This window comes from Spinacia oleracea, chromosome 3 (genome assembly GCF_020520425.1).
Source record: "Spinacia oleracea cultivar Varoflay chromosome 3, BTI_SOV_V1, whole genome shotgun sequence".
In the NCBI taxonomy this organism is placed as follows: domain Eukaryota; kingdom Viridiplantae; phylum Streptophyta; class Magnoliopsida; order Caryophyllales; family Amaranthaceae; genus Spinacia; species Spinacia oleracea.
The window spans coordinates 3,445,351-3,461,598 of NC_079489.1; the positions used below are offsets into that span (position 1 = coordinate 3,445,351).

At 37.2% G+C, this 16,248-nt stretch overlaps 2 protein-coding genes across 21 annotated transcripts; one reads left to right on the plus strand and one right to left on the minus strand.

Annotated features, from left to right (window-relative positions):
• Window positions 1-5,318: 5,318 nt before the first annotated feature.
• LOC110784100 (protein REVEILLE 6) lies at window positions 5,319-13,866 on the plus strand. Of its 20 annotated transcripts, none has more exons than XR_008929714.1 (10): window positions 5,319-5,714; window positions 7,854-7,911; window positions 8,157-8,280; window positions 8,494-8,652; window positions 8,748-8,870; window positions 9,670-9,779; window positions 12,288-12,347; window positions 12,575-12,928; window positions 13,365-13,451; window positions 13,538-13,866. XR_008929714.1 is itself a non-coding variant. In XM_021988509.2 (9 exons), the coding sequence occupies exons 1-8, from the start codon at window positions 5,461-5,463 to the stop codon at window positions 13,443-13,445; spliced, it is 969 nt and encodes a 322-aa protein (XP_021844201.2). In that variant the 5' UTR covers window positions 5,319-5,460; the 3' UTR covers window positions 13,446-13,451; window positions 13,538-13,866. The 20 variants fall into 20 exon arrangements, 6 of the variants coding, with proteins under 6 accessions (XP_021844201.2, XP_021844203.2, XP_021844199.2 ...); XR_008929715.1 differs by having other exon boundaries at window positions 13,370-13,451; XR_008929719.1 differs by having other exon boundaries at window positions 12,575-12,723.
• An 872-nt stretch (window positions 13,867-14,738) lies between these two features.
• On the minus strand, window positions 14,739-15,722 carry LOC110784070 (uncharacterized protein PAM68-like). Its single transcript, XM_021988471.2, has one exon. It carries the CDS (start codon window positions 15,633-15,635, stop codon window positions 15,090-15,092), a length of 546 nt encoding a protein of 181 aa, XP_021844163.1. The 5' UTR covers window positions 15,636-15,722; the 3' UTR covers window positions 14,739-15,089.
• Window positions 15,723-16,248: the final 526 nt, after the last annotated feature.

The following is a 16,248-nucleotide window of genomic DNA, read 5'->3' on the forward strand; positions in this document are numbered from 1 at the left end:
AGTCAACCGACCTACTGATTGAAATTAAAACTTTCAAAAAACGTACAAGTTATAACAAATTCTACAGTACAAAAAACTATACAAGTGTGACATTGTAAATATAGTACTCCGTACTGATTTGTAAAGATGGTTGTGAACTACTATACAAGTGTGACATTGTAAATATAGTACTCCGTACTGATTTGTAAAGATGGTGACGAGCCGTGTTTCGTGCCGAGTCAGCGTGTCTTGGAACTAAGTAGGCCCGTCCCACAAAATATGTGGTGTATTATGTCAAAATTTACAAAAGGGCGGCCCAAACATAGCCCAAATACACGTGCCTTTCTGTTGTGTCGTGTTTACGTGTCATGATTAAGCTTACTTTCACTCAATTTCTTGTGCTTTGTCACATTGCATATCATATATGTCGTGTCGTCTCTTCTCTTGTTATGTTTTTTTCAAAAAAATGTGCGGCTTAGGCACAACTCACAACTTTGTTCCATATACGACTGTGTTTTTTTTCTGTGGTCGTGCAGTGTGATTGTCATGCTTTTTTGGTGTTGGGTCGTGGGCCTCGTGGCGTGCCTCAGGCGACCAACCAACAAGCCGGCCAACCAAGTGACAATGTGACATTTTTTTATTTATTTTTTAATGGAAATGTGACATCTCTATTGCATTGTACTACTAGTGCAACAGTGTACATGTAATGTATACTTCAAGAATCAAGAAATTTGGTCAATTAATCATGAGAAAGTCTTATTCTATACTAGATATATCATTGAAATGGTATACTAATATTCTGCATTTTTATTTAGTACTAAACCACATACTCCGTAGTTTGGTACAAGAAATGTAGTTGTATTTTTTCATGTGATACCAAACAACATACTTCGTAGTTTGGTAACGTGGTTTCATATTTATTTGGTTCTGAACAACATAGTTTTTTTTTTTTTGAGGGAAAAGTTAGGCTAGGCATATTATTTCAGATCAAAATCGACCAAAGTAGAGCAGTATCAAGTTTGCTTGCCAACCAGAGCAGTATCGTCACAAAGGAATCCTTTGGAGCAGCTATGATTAGAGCATTGAACTCGCTATTCAGCCAGACCTCCTTAGCAATATCGCATTCGAACAACACATGGACAATAGACCCAACTTCAATTCCACAGCAGCAGCACAACTCATCAGATGCAATGTGTCTTCGAAACAACTCTTCCTTTAAGGCCATACTTCCCTTACACGCTTGCCACACAAAATGGGATAACTTCGGTGGACCACCCAAACTCCAAACAATGCGCCATATCTCCTTGTCATGGCTTGCTAAGCTCGCATCGACATCTTGGAGATGTCCCATACGCCCCAGCCAATACCCGAACTTAACATTGTACTCCCCGTTCTTTGATGGCCACCAGAACAGCTTGTCGCTTGGCAAAGACATAGACAAGGGTAGTTGTAGTATACGACTTGCATCTTCTGGTGTGAACATATCTCTGATAAAGTCATACCTCTATACTCCATAATCATCGTCGATCAAATCAGCAACCATGAGTGAGGGATCATAATTCGGGCCATGAGATGGGGCTGCTGTCGAAGGTTTCCCAGGAAGCCAAGAGTCCAACCAAACCCGCACCAACCTACCATTCCCCACTCTCCATTTTAGACCCTCCAACAGAAGCTCTTTTGAGCCCCAGAGGCTTCGCCATGAGTAACTGAGATCATAGCCCTATAAGCTTCCAAAATAGACCCATGTTTGAAGTAACGAGCCTTTAACACCGAGAGCAGCAAAGGGTTGGTATTGGAATAAAGGCGCCATATTTGTTTGGCCAGCAAAGCCTGATTGAACACCCTCAAATCCCTAAACCCTCCCCCCCCCCCCCCCCATTGATTTAGGTTTACAAAGAGACTCCCAGCTATGCCAATGCATCTTCCTTGTAGTCCCATAAGAACTCCACCAAAACCGAGCAAGCATAGAGTGAATTTCCTCCAACAAACCATCCGAAATTTTAAAGATGCTCATCATGTATGTTGGGATTGCTTGTGCCACTGCTTTCGACAATATTTCCTTTCCAAGCCTCGATAACAATTTCTCCTTCCACCCTTGAAGCTTCTTCCATATTCACTCCTTGATACTTGCAAACACCACCTTCTTCGATTTTCCAATGATTTTTGGCAAGCCCAAATATTTCTCATGTTGTACTACCTCTTATACCCCCAGAATATCCACAATCTCCTTCCTTCGATCTGCAAATACACATTTGCTAAAGACTACATCGGTTTTATTTAGGTTGACACTTTGTCCAGATGCTCTCTCATATTTGCCGATAATTTCAGCTATCAAGGAGCATTCACTAACCATAGCTTTTGCGAATAAAATGCTATCATCTGCGAAAAATAAATGAGATATTATGGGGGCTCCATTACAAATCTTGGCCCCATGGATCCTTCTCTCAGCAGCAGCCCGTGAAATAAGCATTGAAAAAGCATCTGCAACAAACATAAATAAATACGGAGAAATCGGGTCCCCTTGACGGAGGCCGCGAGAAGGAGATACTCAGCCGGAGATTCTCCCATTGATTTTGAATCTGAACAACATAGTTTAGTACTCACAAGTCAGTGATAAATGTTATTTTTCGTAGGGCAGACTCAATTTATTACTTGAACTTACCATTTAGCCCTTGATTTACCAATTGAAATTACTATTTTACCCTTAGTATACCATTTTAATGGTATACCCATTATAGATTCAGAAAACCTCATTGATCTTTGGGATTATAGTTTTTTTTCACTCATATATTTTCTCAATAACTCTATGCATCAATTTACTATGCCGTATTCCGTAATTTTTATCCCCTAAAACTAAAAATTAAGCCAAAAAAACATGCTTTTAGGCTACTACCAATAGAATTTAAACCGAAACAAACACTAATAAAATCAAATTTTAAGATCCGATCTATCCTGAATTATTATGGTGTTTTTTTTAGTCAATTAGGAAATTTTAATCGAATTCTCAGTTGGTGGTTTGCTGGACTGCCGGTGGCTACGTACAATATTTAATGGAGCTCGTCAGCTCGTGTCGTCATTCATGTGACCACGACTTTTAAGCCAATGCTATTACACTTTAGAAGCATCAAATTTTAATAATCTTGTTTTGTTAAGTTTTTGAACTTCTTAACTGAGATTCAAGAATCAAACTTGCAATTATAGTAACAATGCGGCGTTGATTTAGTGGATAAAACAAATCTGCTATTTATAGGGATGACAATCACATTCGAATCCGAATCCGAATCCGAATCGAGTCCGACCCGATTCGAAGGAAAAAATTCTACCTGAATCCGAGAAAAAATAAGTTTGAATTCAAATCCGATTAAAAATATTCGAATCCGAATGGATATGGATCGGATATGGAGTCTGCAGAGACTCCGACACGAATTCGAGTCAGGACTCGAGTATAAATCCGAGTACAAATCCCACCCGAAATTATTTCAAAGTGTATTATTTTTCGTACATAATTTTTTTTTTTTAAGTGAAGTTCTCAATTTAATCAATATATTTAATTAAAGCGTGTATATTTCTAATTTATTATAAACTCGTTCAATTTTGGTAAAGTTAACACATGATTATGGACATGGATGCAATTTGGATTTGGATATAGATGCAATTTAGATTTGGATATGGATTCGGATTTGGATATGGATGCAATTTTGGAGTCCAAATTTTAAATGGATTTGGATATGGATGCAATTTTGGAGCCTGAATTTTAAATGTATCGGTTTCGGAGTATACTACATTTCTGACCACAGTCCGATACATTGTCATTCCTAGCTATGTACTCCGTATGATAGCATTGATAGAATGATAGGCCACATGTTCTGGCATTGGATCCCCCTTTCCTGACTTAAATAAAACAAAAAAGTTGGATACCTTTTTTAAATATATTTTGTTTGTTTATTTGACACGTTCTATTTTGACGTAGACATAGGAAATGGATACCCAATTATGAGCATTGTAGTAGAGGTAGACTTGGGTTGGCAACTTGGCATTACAATGAAATGATCTAATTATTCTTCAAAAACATGAACACTTTGTTCATTGTGAGATTTAAGACTAAAATGAGGATATTTCTTTTTTCTTCTCTGCTATTTATGGTTTACATACCATAGAGGATAGGAAAGGGTTGTGGAATGGTCTTTCTTCTTTACAATCAGTTCATCATTCTTTTTAGAGTAAAACCAAGAAGAAAAGAAGCAGAGAAACGAAAATTCAGTTCGCCATTGAAGCAAGCTCAAACTCAATTCATCATTCTTTTTAGAGAGAGAGTCCCAGTATTACAGAGAAGACAATAATGATGAATGAATATTACAAACTACTAATATGAGCAATAATAACTAATTTCATCTGACAAACTCTCTGATGTGGCAAAGAGACAAAAGACAAGAAATACCCTTATTCACCGGCCATTGCCCACCTAATTTTCAAACACAAGAAAAATACATTTCTTTCGGTTTGCGTAATAATTAGATACGGAGTAGTACATAATACAAAGTACTATGGAGTATTACATTAGAAAAAGGAGTAATCACATGCTAACCTGCCTAACTCTAAAAGAGGTCCTCATTAAAGAGCTTCAATCACATATATTATAGTTTGCGTTGTATGCAATCTCTTTTTATTAAATTAGTGGTTTTATGATAAAGATTATACCATAATTGTTTTTAGCAAATTTGCCTTGAACCTATAACATTTCCTTTAAATCTTAGTGGACACTTAAACAACATTATTTATAATTTACTGACGGTTTTAAAACTATAGTACTATGTAGGATCGCTACACAACAAATACACACAATGTTAGGCATGTTAGATAAGATATCATGTGAAAAGTTATGGTGACAATTAGGCAAAGTAATGTAAGTAGACCATACTCCAAGATACTTATTTCAATCAATCTTTAAGTGAAGTTCTAATATTGAACACAAAAAAAGTAGCCAAAACACAAGCATATTTGATGGACAAGGGCCACATGGCTCCACTTTTAAGAGACCACCTAGGAAGAAAGGATATAAAACCATGTAGGATATTTTCAATCCATACGTGTCAAAATTCTATTGGTCGATTTTTACAAAAAATTGATTCTCCACACCAAAAAAAAATCTTAAAATCTTTTTATCTCCACAACATTAGGCAAAAAACAACATGAAAAAACCACATTTTATTTTCACAACAAAATAAAATAATTTTATGAAAAGTCTACCACGTGTCATTTTCTCATTGGTTGATAGTAAACACCACTTGTCCACTTGTGGGAAGTTGATGACACCATATAAATAAGTACTGAGTATTCTTTTGTACTCTTTCAGCTGTTCATCATTTTTTAGTACGGAGTAATTCTCGAAAAAACTCAAACTCAAACCCTAAAATTAAAAGTTTGGTCATCTTCTTCGATTTTTCTGCTCCCAAATTGCAAATTTCTTGTTTGTGTCGATTAATGGTGTCAATGAATCCTGGTTCGCCGGAAGGATTCTACTTGGACGCTAAAGGTATCGCTTTGCCGGGAATGAATCCGTTTTCGGCGCCGCCTCCGGAGGAATCACCGGCGACGACTGCGGCTACTGCGACGGTGTCTTCTCCGACTGATGATTCGAGTTGCAGTAAGAAGATTAGAAAGCCGTATACGATTACTAAGTCTCGAGCGAGTTGGACTGAGCCTGAGCATGATAAATTTCTGGAAGCACTTCAGCTGTATGTGTTGAATTTCATGGCTTTTAATTTACTTTTTCTACTTTTTTATCAATTGAATTTTTATTTTTAGGGGTTTTCAGTTATGATTACTCTACTAGTTATTGATGTTGCGTAAACTGAGCTGCTGCTAGGAAATTTAGAATTGTGCCTTTTGAGTTATTTTTTTCTTCAACTTTTTTCAAGTTGTGAATTTTCTGGTTAATTCGTGAATTTTGCTTCTTTATAGGATTTTTTTGATGTTTGCTTGGTTTCCCGCTAAATTTTGCTGAAATAGGGGGTGGGGGAGGGGAGGGTTCTTCATTTTGGATTGGGAAGGAGACTGTAATTGGGGGAATCAAATTGTGCTTCATTGTTAGAACTTGTTACCAAATTATTGGTATGCATTGATAATTTGGTATTGATGTGATGTCCATTTTTGTGAATTGGTGTAGTTGAACAATTAGGTTAATTAGGCGCTTTAGTTGGGGAGAAGTCATTTTTTTTTGGCGTCATTAGACTCTGAAGATGAAGCTTGCAGGGATTTCAATCTGTAGTTTAAATATACATATTTTTCCGCATTGGATTTTGACGAATTAGCCTCACTTTCTTGATTATATTTTCCCCATTCATCTATGCTGAATATTGGAAAGTTACCTGAGAAACAATACTGGTGGAATACTTTGGTGTTGCTAAATGAGTTACTGTTGTAGATTTTGCATCAAAACATTCATCAATCCTTCCTTTTGCCTCTGGTATCACGATTGTCATTTTGCTTTGCACTTGTTTAATATGCTGACCTGATCCATTAAAATCGAGTTTTGGAGAGCCCTGCATCGCAAAATATGACATTTGTTTAACTCCTTTCACATGATTTTCCTGTTCGCCTCCATTTTTTTCCCCTTTTTCTTTTGGATTTTGGTAAATGATGTAAGATTATGTATTGAGCTGGAACTGTGAGATGATGTAGATTCAGTGTGGAGGACCTGAACTTTCTTCTATAACTTTATTGAAGTGAAATTTAAGGCGGGCCTGGCAAGTGGTGACTGGAATGACTCGGGATGTCGGAACCTTTTGGTGCTTGTCAGTTAGTAAAAAGTTCATCTATCAACTATTGATGGGAGGTGTATGTCATCCGTAGGCGTACCATTAGAAGATATGAACAATGTACGGAGTGATATAATATATTTTGTAGTAAGGTGCGAATTGAACATTGCATTTCCCTCCCTTGTACTTTTCTAATGGAGAAAGTCATAAACATTGCAAAACTGTGAGAGTTGGACTGAAAAGAAATAGATAATCTTTACCTATGTTACTCGGACTCTTCAATTTATCCTAAGTATCCGTGTCTAATCCTCGACATTGCGGCGTGGGTATGAACACTTTGGGCTAAAATCATGGGAAAGTTTCACAATTTAGCGGAGTTTGACACTTGGACACGTACCTGTGCCCGACATCAATACCTAAGTCCGAATAACATAGACCGTAGACCTTAACCATGGAATGCAAATGAAAAAGTATGGAATTATACTCGTTGTAGGCTATGTGACTCGGGCACGTGTACTAGTGTCTGACACTGATACGTGTTCAACTTGTCTAAATTATGAAAACTTTCCACGAATTTCGCCAAAATGAAGAGTCTGAGTAACAGAGATTGTAGGAGTCAAAAAAGAGGATCAGGAACATAGATTAAGAGATTATAGAATGTACAAGTGGGTCTTTGTGCGTCTGCTTGTAGGACCGACGGTGAGACTCTTGATCATAGGAAAAAAATGCATGCATTGAAGAGTGTTAATTGTTAAATTGAAACATTGATATTTACGTTTGAAACTATATAGATTTATGTGGGTTTACATTTCAACAATAGAGATTTTCAGTGAGACGTTGGATAATTTATTTCTGGACTTGTTATGGGTTTCTAAAACTGATGAAGCTGGTTGAAAAAAAAACAGGAAAGAGTACTTTAAATGGTCTGATAGATAACTGTTAGCTTGTTGGTGACTAGGGCAGTGCTTTGGACATTAGCTATCTGCCTGCCCTGATTTTTTTGTTACATTACATACTTCAAAGCCATTTTTTTATTTTTTATGCAGCCATATGAATTCAATCTCTGAAAAAGGTAGTAGTTCAGTACTATAATTCTTTTGCCTTTACTTTCTGCAGCTTTGACCGTGATTGGAAAAAGATTGAAGCATTTATTGGGTCAAAAACTGTTATCCAGGTAAATAAACACTTCTTCAACACTTTTGGATTATTGAGCAATTAACATTTGCCTATTGCAACAACTTTGACATAATAACCTATATTTATGATTTGCCTTCTTATGGTCTCTGCGTTAGAAAAACTAGTGGCTACCGTTATGGCTCATACTGTTAAAGTTCCTTTTCATGAAACACTAGTCTCTTAGTTTATCAAACTACGAGGATACCATATAAACAAGAGCAATAATAATAGCAACTTCTGCAGATACGCAGTCATGCTCAGAAGTACTTTCTGAAGGTTCAAAAGAGTGGTAGCAATGAGCATCTTCCTCCTCCTCGGCCAAAAAGAAAAGCCGCCCATCCATATCCGCAGAAAGCTTCTAAATTAGGTTAGCGGCTGTGAGAGACTATATGGAACCCACAGAGATTTGGGCCATCCTCCCGCATGCTTCCCAAATACCCTATCTATTCTGGGTCCTTTTGGGAATGTGAGAGGGATAACCAAAATGAACTCGCCTGGTGGATTCTTTTTATTTTTATTTTTATTACACATTTTTGTTTCCACACACTTTGAGTCAGCTATTTTCTGATGTGTGTTACAGGTCCATCAGTTTCTCAACCAACTGGATCTTTGCAAGCATCTTCTCATTTGGCTGAACCTGGACTTCAGAGGCCAGACACATCTATAATACCCAGATATCCTAATAACACAACAGTTGCATCTTCTTGGGCCAATAGCATTCAACCTAATGTGGCAAAAGGTGTCTTTACTATTTTCTGATGTTTTACAGATGTATGAGCTGATGTTTCTGCGTTGCTGCTTAGTTTTAACCTGTTTGAGTGTGTAATTGATAAGGTGAAATGAAATCCCCAGGGACGCCAATTGCTAATAACTGTTCAAGCAGTAATGAGAGCACTTCAATGGCACGTACTGCTGGTGAAATGAATGAAGCAGTAAAGCATGCTCCACCACTAAGAGGTGATTGATAAATTCTTTACTTCTTGTTTAACTGAAGTTAATAGTAAATTCTCATTATTATATTGGTCATGGTCCCAAGATGCAGCTTTCTTCCTCTTCTTGGGGTGAGGGCGGGGCAAATGGGAATGATTTAACTGCATTATTGTACTTCCGCAGTTATATACTTCCTCTGTTCTTATTTACATGAAATAATTTCCTTTTAGGGTAATTCCTTTTTAGTTGGCACAATTATATTATGGGAACGTTTTGTATGGTAATTGTCATATGTACCCTCACTTTTTTGGTGATTTTGTGGAAGTGATGGTTGGTTGGTTGTTGTTAAGGGGCACTTTTTTCCTTAAACATTCTCTTTTACCTCTCAATATGTGTGCCAAAATCAATTGTGTCATGTAAATAAGAACAGAGGAAGTATGTCTCAACACTTAGTTACTTGAAAGTTAGGCTGGATAAACTTCTTTAATTCTTTTTTCGCTCCACTATTTTGTTGATAGCATCATAGCAGGGGATGTGGTGCTTTAACTTTAAAGTTGAATATTATCATGAATGCATGCTTTTTTCTCCCCCCTTCTTGCTACTACCTACAGGCTCAGTATTGCATTTTTTTATTTGTTTACTTTGTGTTTATGTGTGTTAAAAGAAGGATGATCGTACCTGATATGAATCATGCCTATCTATCATACGAGTTAATTTCAAAGGGGCCTTGTTTTACTGGGGAAATGACGTGCCTTTTTGTTACGTTTGTGGCTGTCTTATTAAGATCTTCTCACTTGTACTAAAGCATGGTTTATATTTGATGCAGTTTTGCCTGATTTTTCTCAAGTGTACGGCTTTATCGGCAGTGTCTTTGACCCAGAATCTAGTGGTCATTTGCAAAGGCTTAAGAAGATGGATCCAATTGATGTTGAAACGGTGTGTTCTTATTTACTTGTCCGTCATTGACATATTTTGTTGATATGATTTGGATGCATTTAGCTTCATGACTTTTGCTATGTCTTTTCCTCTCGGTTGTTGTTCAGAAAGAATGAGTTGTTTAGGTTTGTCATTTCATTTTCCCACCCCCAGGTCCTGAAAACAACTTCAATTAGCTGGTAGATGTTAGGTGATTGGGCGTTTGGACCTATGCCTCATCTTTAAGGCCTTTACTCTGAAAACAGTGGTAATCTAATGTCAGGATCATGGCATTGCTCCTTCATCAGATTAATATAGCCTAGCTGGCTAGGCTTTAAGCACTGTGCATCTCTTTCCCGGGAAAGGTGCATGCTTCATTCTATAGGGAGTTTAGGCTGTGACATGTTTAAGGCAAAGGTAAAGGCAAAGCCAAGGGAAAGGAATAGGGCAAGGTCAAGGGCTAGAACCCAATGTCTTCTGATGTTCACACCAACGTCACTTCCGTGCTAGGTTTACGTTTATCAAGTTCACCTATCTCCTTATCCCGCCACGGCACCACCCCTTTGCCAACTGTGATCTAAGCTGACTACAAATATTTTTAGGTCGCTGGAGTTTCAAATTGCTTGACTTCACTATATGCAACCTTCAAATTGTTGAATTGCTTGTTGACATGATTGGACCTGTCAGTTAATTTTTTACAATCAAGTGAAGCCCAGAAGTTGCCTCCGGAGTGGTGAGACCATGAGGCCGTTGATGACATCATATCACAAATCACATAGATAAAATTCGTTTTGAAGGTTGTAATTCACGCTTGTGACATTCTCTTCGAGACTTGTGCAGCATCCTTGCAGGAGTTAGACTGTTAGAGAAATGGCTTACAAGTTAACCTTGCTGTGAGTATAGTAGGACTGCAATTGAACAAGATCCAAGACCAATTTGCTTAACAGAGGGCATAAGTTACTTGAGAGACCTTGTGTATCCTCTGCGAAATTTCGAAAAAATGGAAGGAAACTCTGCTATGTCTGAAAATCTTCGGGTGGCTGGCAGAAATATGGATGCAAAATGAGTACATGGAGGGATGCTCTTTTGACTTCTAGAGTCTTTCAATGATATTGTCAATTGAGGTTCTCTTGCTGTCAGACTCAATAATGATATTAAAAGAGAACCTTAAATCTGGATGCTCTTTTGACTTTTAGAGTCTTTCAACGTGTCTCCTGCTATCCGCTAGGTCACAGGTTCAAACCTTGGAAACAACCTCTTTATGACTATAAGCGTAAGGCTGTGAATAGTTAGACCTTCCCCAGATCCTGCTGTGACAGGAGCCTTATGCACTAGGTGCGACCTTTGCAAGTTCACTACTAGAGTCAAGGTATCAAGGTTTTTATTGGCCACTGAGTTTGTAGACGATGCTGGATTCCAGGTTATCTTGTGAAATTTATGTTTGAAGGTCTTGCAGGCTACAGCCTTTCACTTATGAGAACTTTCACGGACCAACAATGAATCTCGTCATGAATAGGAGGTCAATTATCTTTGGGATGACGAGATAGATGAAAAGAAAGCATCCATAGTTTCTAGTCCCAGTTATGTCCTCTGTGAGCCTTGATGCCCATGGAAATTTTTACTGTAATTTGGGGATAATTTTCTGAGTTTTAAGCAGCCTCCCAAGTAGATCTGTCAAACGGGTCGGTCGGGTCGGGTTGTAAAAAATTACTTTCGGGTTCGGGTTGAATCGGGTCGGTCACTTTCGGGTTCGGGTTTACAAATGCTTGTTCAAGACCCAGAACTTTCGGGTTCGGGTCGACCCAACGGGTTGAGAGATTTTAAAACGCGCATTATATTTTCATTAATTTAGGTGATAAATATACAAAATATTGGCACAAATTAACAAATTTTCCTACGAAATTTTATATTTAGTCAAATTCAACGATAAAATGACGTATAATTCAAAGTAAAATCATATTACACACAACAATAGTAAAAACAAGTTGTCTATTATGCTTAAATTTTCTCATATTCTCATTTATTACTATAAATACAATGATTTTCAATCGGTCGGGTCCAAAACGGGTTCGGTCGGGTTTTGACCCATTCCTTTTCGGGTTGTTCGGGTTCGGATAAAATCGGGTTACGGGTCACAGAATCTTGTTCAGGACCCAGTATTTTCGGGTCGGGTTCAGGTCGGTTTTCGGGTCGGGTCGATTTTTGACAGCTCTACTCCCAAGGGTGCCCATCATAACCATAGATGATGCTGGAGCAGACATCAGTACTATAATCTTATCTTGTAAACTATTACTCTTATGCTGGTAGAAAATCCTTATTTAACTTGCAAGAATCCTCAACCTCAAACCCATATCCTTCTAGAAAATCCTTATTTAACTTGCAGGAGTCACCTATTGGTAGCATGCAATCATATGCGTAGAAATGCATTATATGTTCGCTTTTGTAGTACATTTTCTTGTCAAATTTCAAGAATGTGGTATTCAGATTGTTGTTGTCATGGCTTAATTTCATTTGCTTGGTATTTTCTAGGTATTGTTGTTGATGAGGAACCTGTCTATCAATTTGAGGAGTCCAGATTTTGAGGATCATGTAAGTGATTAAGCTTGTATTGCAATCCAGTTTCCTTTCCTAAATCAAAGTTCATGCTTTCTCTCTATCTTGTGGACAAATCGACAAACTAGTCTTTCTGCCCCATAAATCATATGTTGAAAAGTGTCTTCTTGATTTTGTGTGTGGCTCTGGTGTTGTATTTATTTATATATCTCCCATAGGATTCAGCGTATCAATTTCTGCTGAATATTATGTTCTTTCCCCAGGAAATTCATTAAGGAATACAGACCCACCGTCCTGTTTTGGTGACTGGCCCTGTCCAGGGTTGAACTTGAAGGGTGTTAAAGAGCAATAAAAGACATCAATCATTCTTGAACATTGAAGCATGTGCAGGTGTATGAAATTTGGATGCTAGGTGACATAACCCCAGCAGTGATGCAACTTGTTTCATGCTATTCAAGCCTCTTTCCTCATTGGGATAAACTAGGCTCAAATATAATTGGAAAATACTACAGGAGATAAAAATCGTCCCTATTGTGTAATGCCAAGTGGTGCATAATGAATTTCTATGAAACCCCCCTTCCAAAAAAATAAAAAAGAAAAGTAAGATATTCTTTGGGGTGAGCACGGCCACTTCTTTTTCTGCAGACCTAACTATTATTTTTTCGGGGTTAGCTCTTTTGGCTAGTTGAACTGTTATTGGCTGTCCTGTTTTTCCTTCTCCATGAGTCAGACCGTGGATTAGGATAACGGATGTAGATGCAGCACTCAGTATATATTCCCAAATTCATTTGATGATACTTGTTGGAGTGTGCTTTGATGTATCCTACTTAGCTTTTCCAGACTGCAATTGTACATCATTTTTTTTTTTGACATGAACATCAATTTTTGTAGATCCATCAGAAACATTCAGTTTGTTATTAGGTTAGACCCCACCACCTGTTATTTAGGCTGCTGGTGTAGTTGTGGGGTAGTTTTGATGTATGTACATCAGATTACTAGTTTGTGGTATTGTATGTTTGAGTTTTTTGTTTTTTTGGTCCTTTTTGTTGACAGAGAAGACTGCTCTCATCCTATGATGTTGACTCTGGCAAGGGCATTTCTGGTGGCACGCGGGACGTCATTTGCGGGAAGTGATAGCAAGTATGGTGCTTCTTTTCGTGACCCTTTGCAGATAGTAATTGGAGATAGGGTTGGACGAGATTTCTCAGTTTTTTTTTTTTCTGCAGTAACCTTTCGTTGTATATAGGAGAGATTTGAAAACGAAGTAGCTGAAATGTCGTCCTACTTCTGAAGGTTTTCGTGTACAGGAGGCTCTGTAAATTTGAGGTCTTTCGTAGGGTCTCAAACATGTATTCTTGTAGTTCTTGTCTTGTAATTCTTGTGCAGTGATCTAGGAGTATGATTTATCTTCTAAGTGTTAGATGGCCTTTGTATTTTGGAAGGCTTACCAAGAAAGGCAGACAACTGATTTACGGTTTTGTTCATGTTTATTGCATTTGAGGTCGATTGTATTATATTTCTTGAAGATGTATAATTGACAACATATTTTCTTTCATTTATTCGTGTTAGTCGTGTGTGGACTATTGACATACACTATACATAATTGGGGATGCTGCAGGTATAGTCATACTCAGGCTCTGATTCAACTTATATAAATACCAGCTTTTGTGAAAAGGAAACAGATTTAACTAGCTAAAATTCGGCAAAATTAGGCACTGTGCTTGACAAAAACACCAGAAGATTAACTTTAAATTAGTGTTAACAAATACTTATTCAGGTTTTCAGCAAACCAAGTAGCATAGTAAGAATTTTGCTCTTGGCATTCCAACTTTGATTTTTGCAGCTTCTAAAATTATAGATGTTAGATAATGCTTTGAATCGGTCAAGCCCCTTACTGCAACGCCCCAGCACGGGGATCTCGCTTATTTTGGACTAGGGTTATCTGTTTTGGGCTTATTTTCTGAGTTTTTCCGCATCTGTCTAGAGAGTACTATATAAACTCTCTAGGTCATAACCTCGTTGTATTCTGAATTCTGTATTTCTCATGATCAATAAAACTTTCCTCCCCTCTGCCTATGGACGTAGCTAACATTAGTGAACCACGTTAAATTCTTTGCGTTCTTTATTACGTTATTTATTCTTTCTTTTCATCCGTTATAACAATAGAGTTGACTATGTTTGAGAACTTATATGTAGTTAGAAATAAAGGCTAAGTTTGTACTCATTTGGAGAGCTTCAAATGAACAAAAGATTGTATCTTAGCTACACCTAAGAATTTGCCCAAAAATATTCTCATTCTTATAATATCTGTTGTCATGTAGATAGTTTATTCTTCTGTAATTAACTTAGGAGGCCCCAAGTTATTCTCGAGAATGTATTTTTTTCATATCTTAAATAAAAAAGGGTGAGGATTAGAAAAATAAATCGGAGAGAGTTTATTATTTCCTTATTTTTTCTATAAAAAACTTCAGTTAGTTCAATGTATACAGTTGTCTAAGAAAAACATTTCTCAAGCTTATAACTTAGTCTACCATCCATCCATCATACATGTATTCAAATACAACATAATAACTTTGTAACATAATTCTATAATAATAATAACCGGACACAAGTTTGTGGAGTTGGTCGAAAACTCAACAAGGTCGAACCCCCAATCTGCGAAATGTTTAGGAGTGGCTCAAGCATAGACATGAGTAGTTGAACTGATTAACCTGAGATAAGTGTTGGTTCAGTAAAGTCCTTCTTACTTACCGGAAAAAAAAAAAAAACCAATCATAATCAATCCTTATTTTTTTCATCCTCTTTCCACATCTCATCCCAATTCTGCTTAGCTTCTTCAAAACCAAGAACAGAACCACTCTTCTCAGCATCCCAACTAGTAGACAAAGAACCATAAGCAACCCCAAGAACTGAACTTCCAAAGAACACAAATGTTGTTATAAATGTAACCCAAAGAGGAACATCCCATAACTGTTTTTCCTTCAATGCATCAAAGAGTTTTAGCAACACTACCCCGGTTGCCATTGGCACGCCTACTGAAGTCACAATCCTTCTTATCATCCTATCGAAAACTATCGTTGGGATTTTGTCATCTTCATCTTCTTCTTCTGGTGTTGAACCCGATTTAGGTGCATTGTTCTTTTTCTGTGTGGAAGTTTTGCCAAATCCTTTGGCTTGAGCATGAAGTTTGCAAGAGGTTTTTGAAAGTGGAAGGTGGTTGTTTAATGTTGTAGGGTGGTGGAATGGTTGTGTTTTTTGATCAAATAAAGATGGTTTTGTAATGGAAATGGGTTGTTGATGATGAAAGGTTATAAGGGTGTTCATGTTTTCTTCTTGTGAAGCACTTAATATTTTCAGTGCTTACTATACAAGAATACTCATTTCCAAAGGTTTATCCGTAAACAAAATGGGTGGTGGTAACCTCATTTGGCACATATCTAGAGTTTTAAGATATTTTGAAAGCCTTGGCCATGTTTGTAATTAGTTGGTTTGACTAACTGTTAGATCTTAGTTGTTTGTATTAACTGGTTTGACTATGACTGAATGAGTTGTTCGTGTAAAATGTTTGGTAAAATAGCCATTAGGTGTTAGTTATTTAATGCGTAACTTACCATTAATGAAATTGACATAGCATGATGTAAGTTGGGTAAGGGTTGTAATTTTATTCAATAATAGGATAAATCTGTCATTTTGCACCTACTTCTTTTATCCTTTAATTGAAAAAGCTATTATATTGAACTTTTTCAAAATTAGTTTTTTCATCTCAAAGGTATCTTCCAAACCTACCCTAACCAGACACTCCCATTGGTTTTTCTAATGGTCAAACCTTTAATTCACCTTGAAAAACCTTTTTTTTTCCTTCAAAATAACCAAACACCCTCTCTGTTTAATACTCTCATTGTTCTATCATCCTTTTTTCAGAAATTAAGGTAATCAA

Excerpts from the sequence above, each read along its gene's own strand:
- LOC110784100 (XM_021988507.2), top strand. The coding sequence starts at position 5,461 with ATGGTGTCAATGAATCCTGGTTCGCCGGAAGGATTCTACTTGGACGCT. Across the intron at positions 5,715-7,853 it reads TTTCTGGAAGCACTTCAGCT|CTTTGACCGTGATTGGAAAA; the intron begins GTATGTGTTGAA and ends TACTTTCTGCAG. Across the intron at positions 8,281-8,493 it reads GCAGAAAGCTTCTAAATTAG|GTCCATCAGTTTCTCAACCA; the intron begins GTTAGCGGCTGT and ends TGTGTGTTACAG.
- LOC110784070 (XM_021988471.2), bottom strand. The coding sequence starts at position 15,635 with ATGAACACCCTTATAACCTTTCATCATCAACAACCCATTTCCATTACA.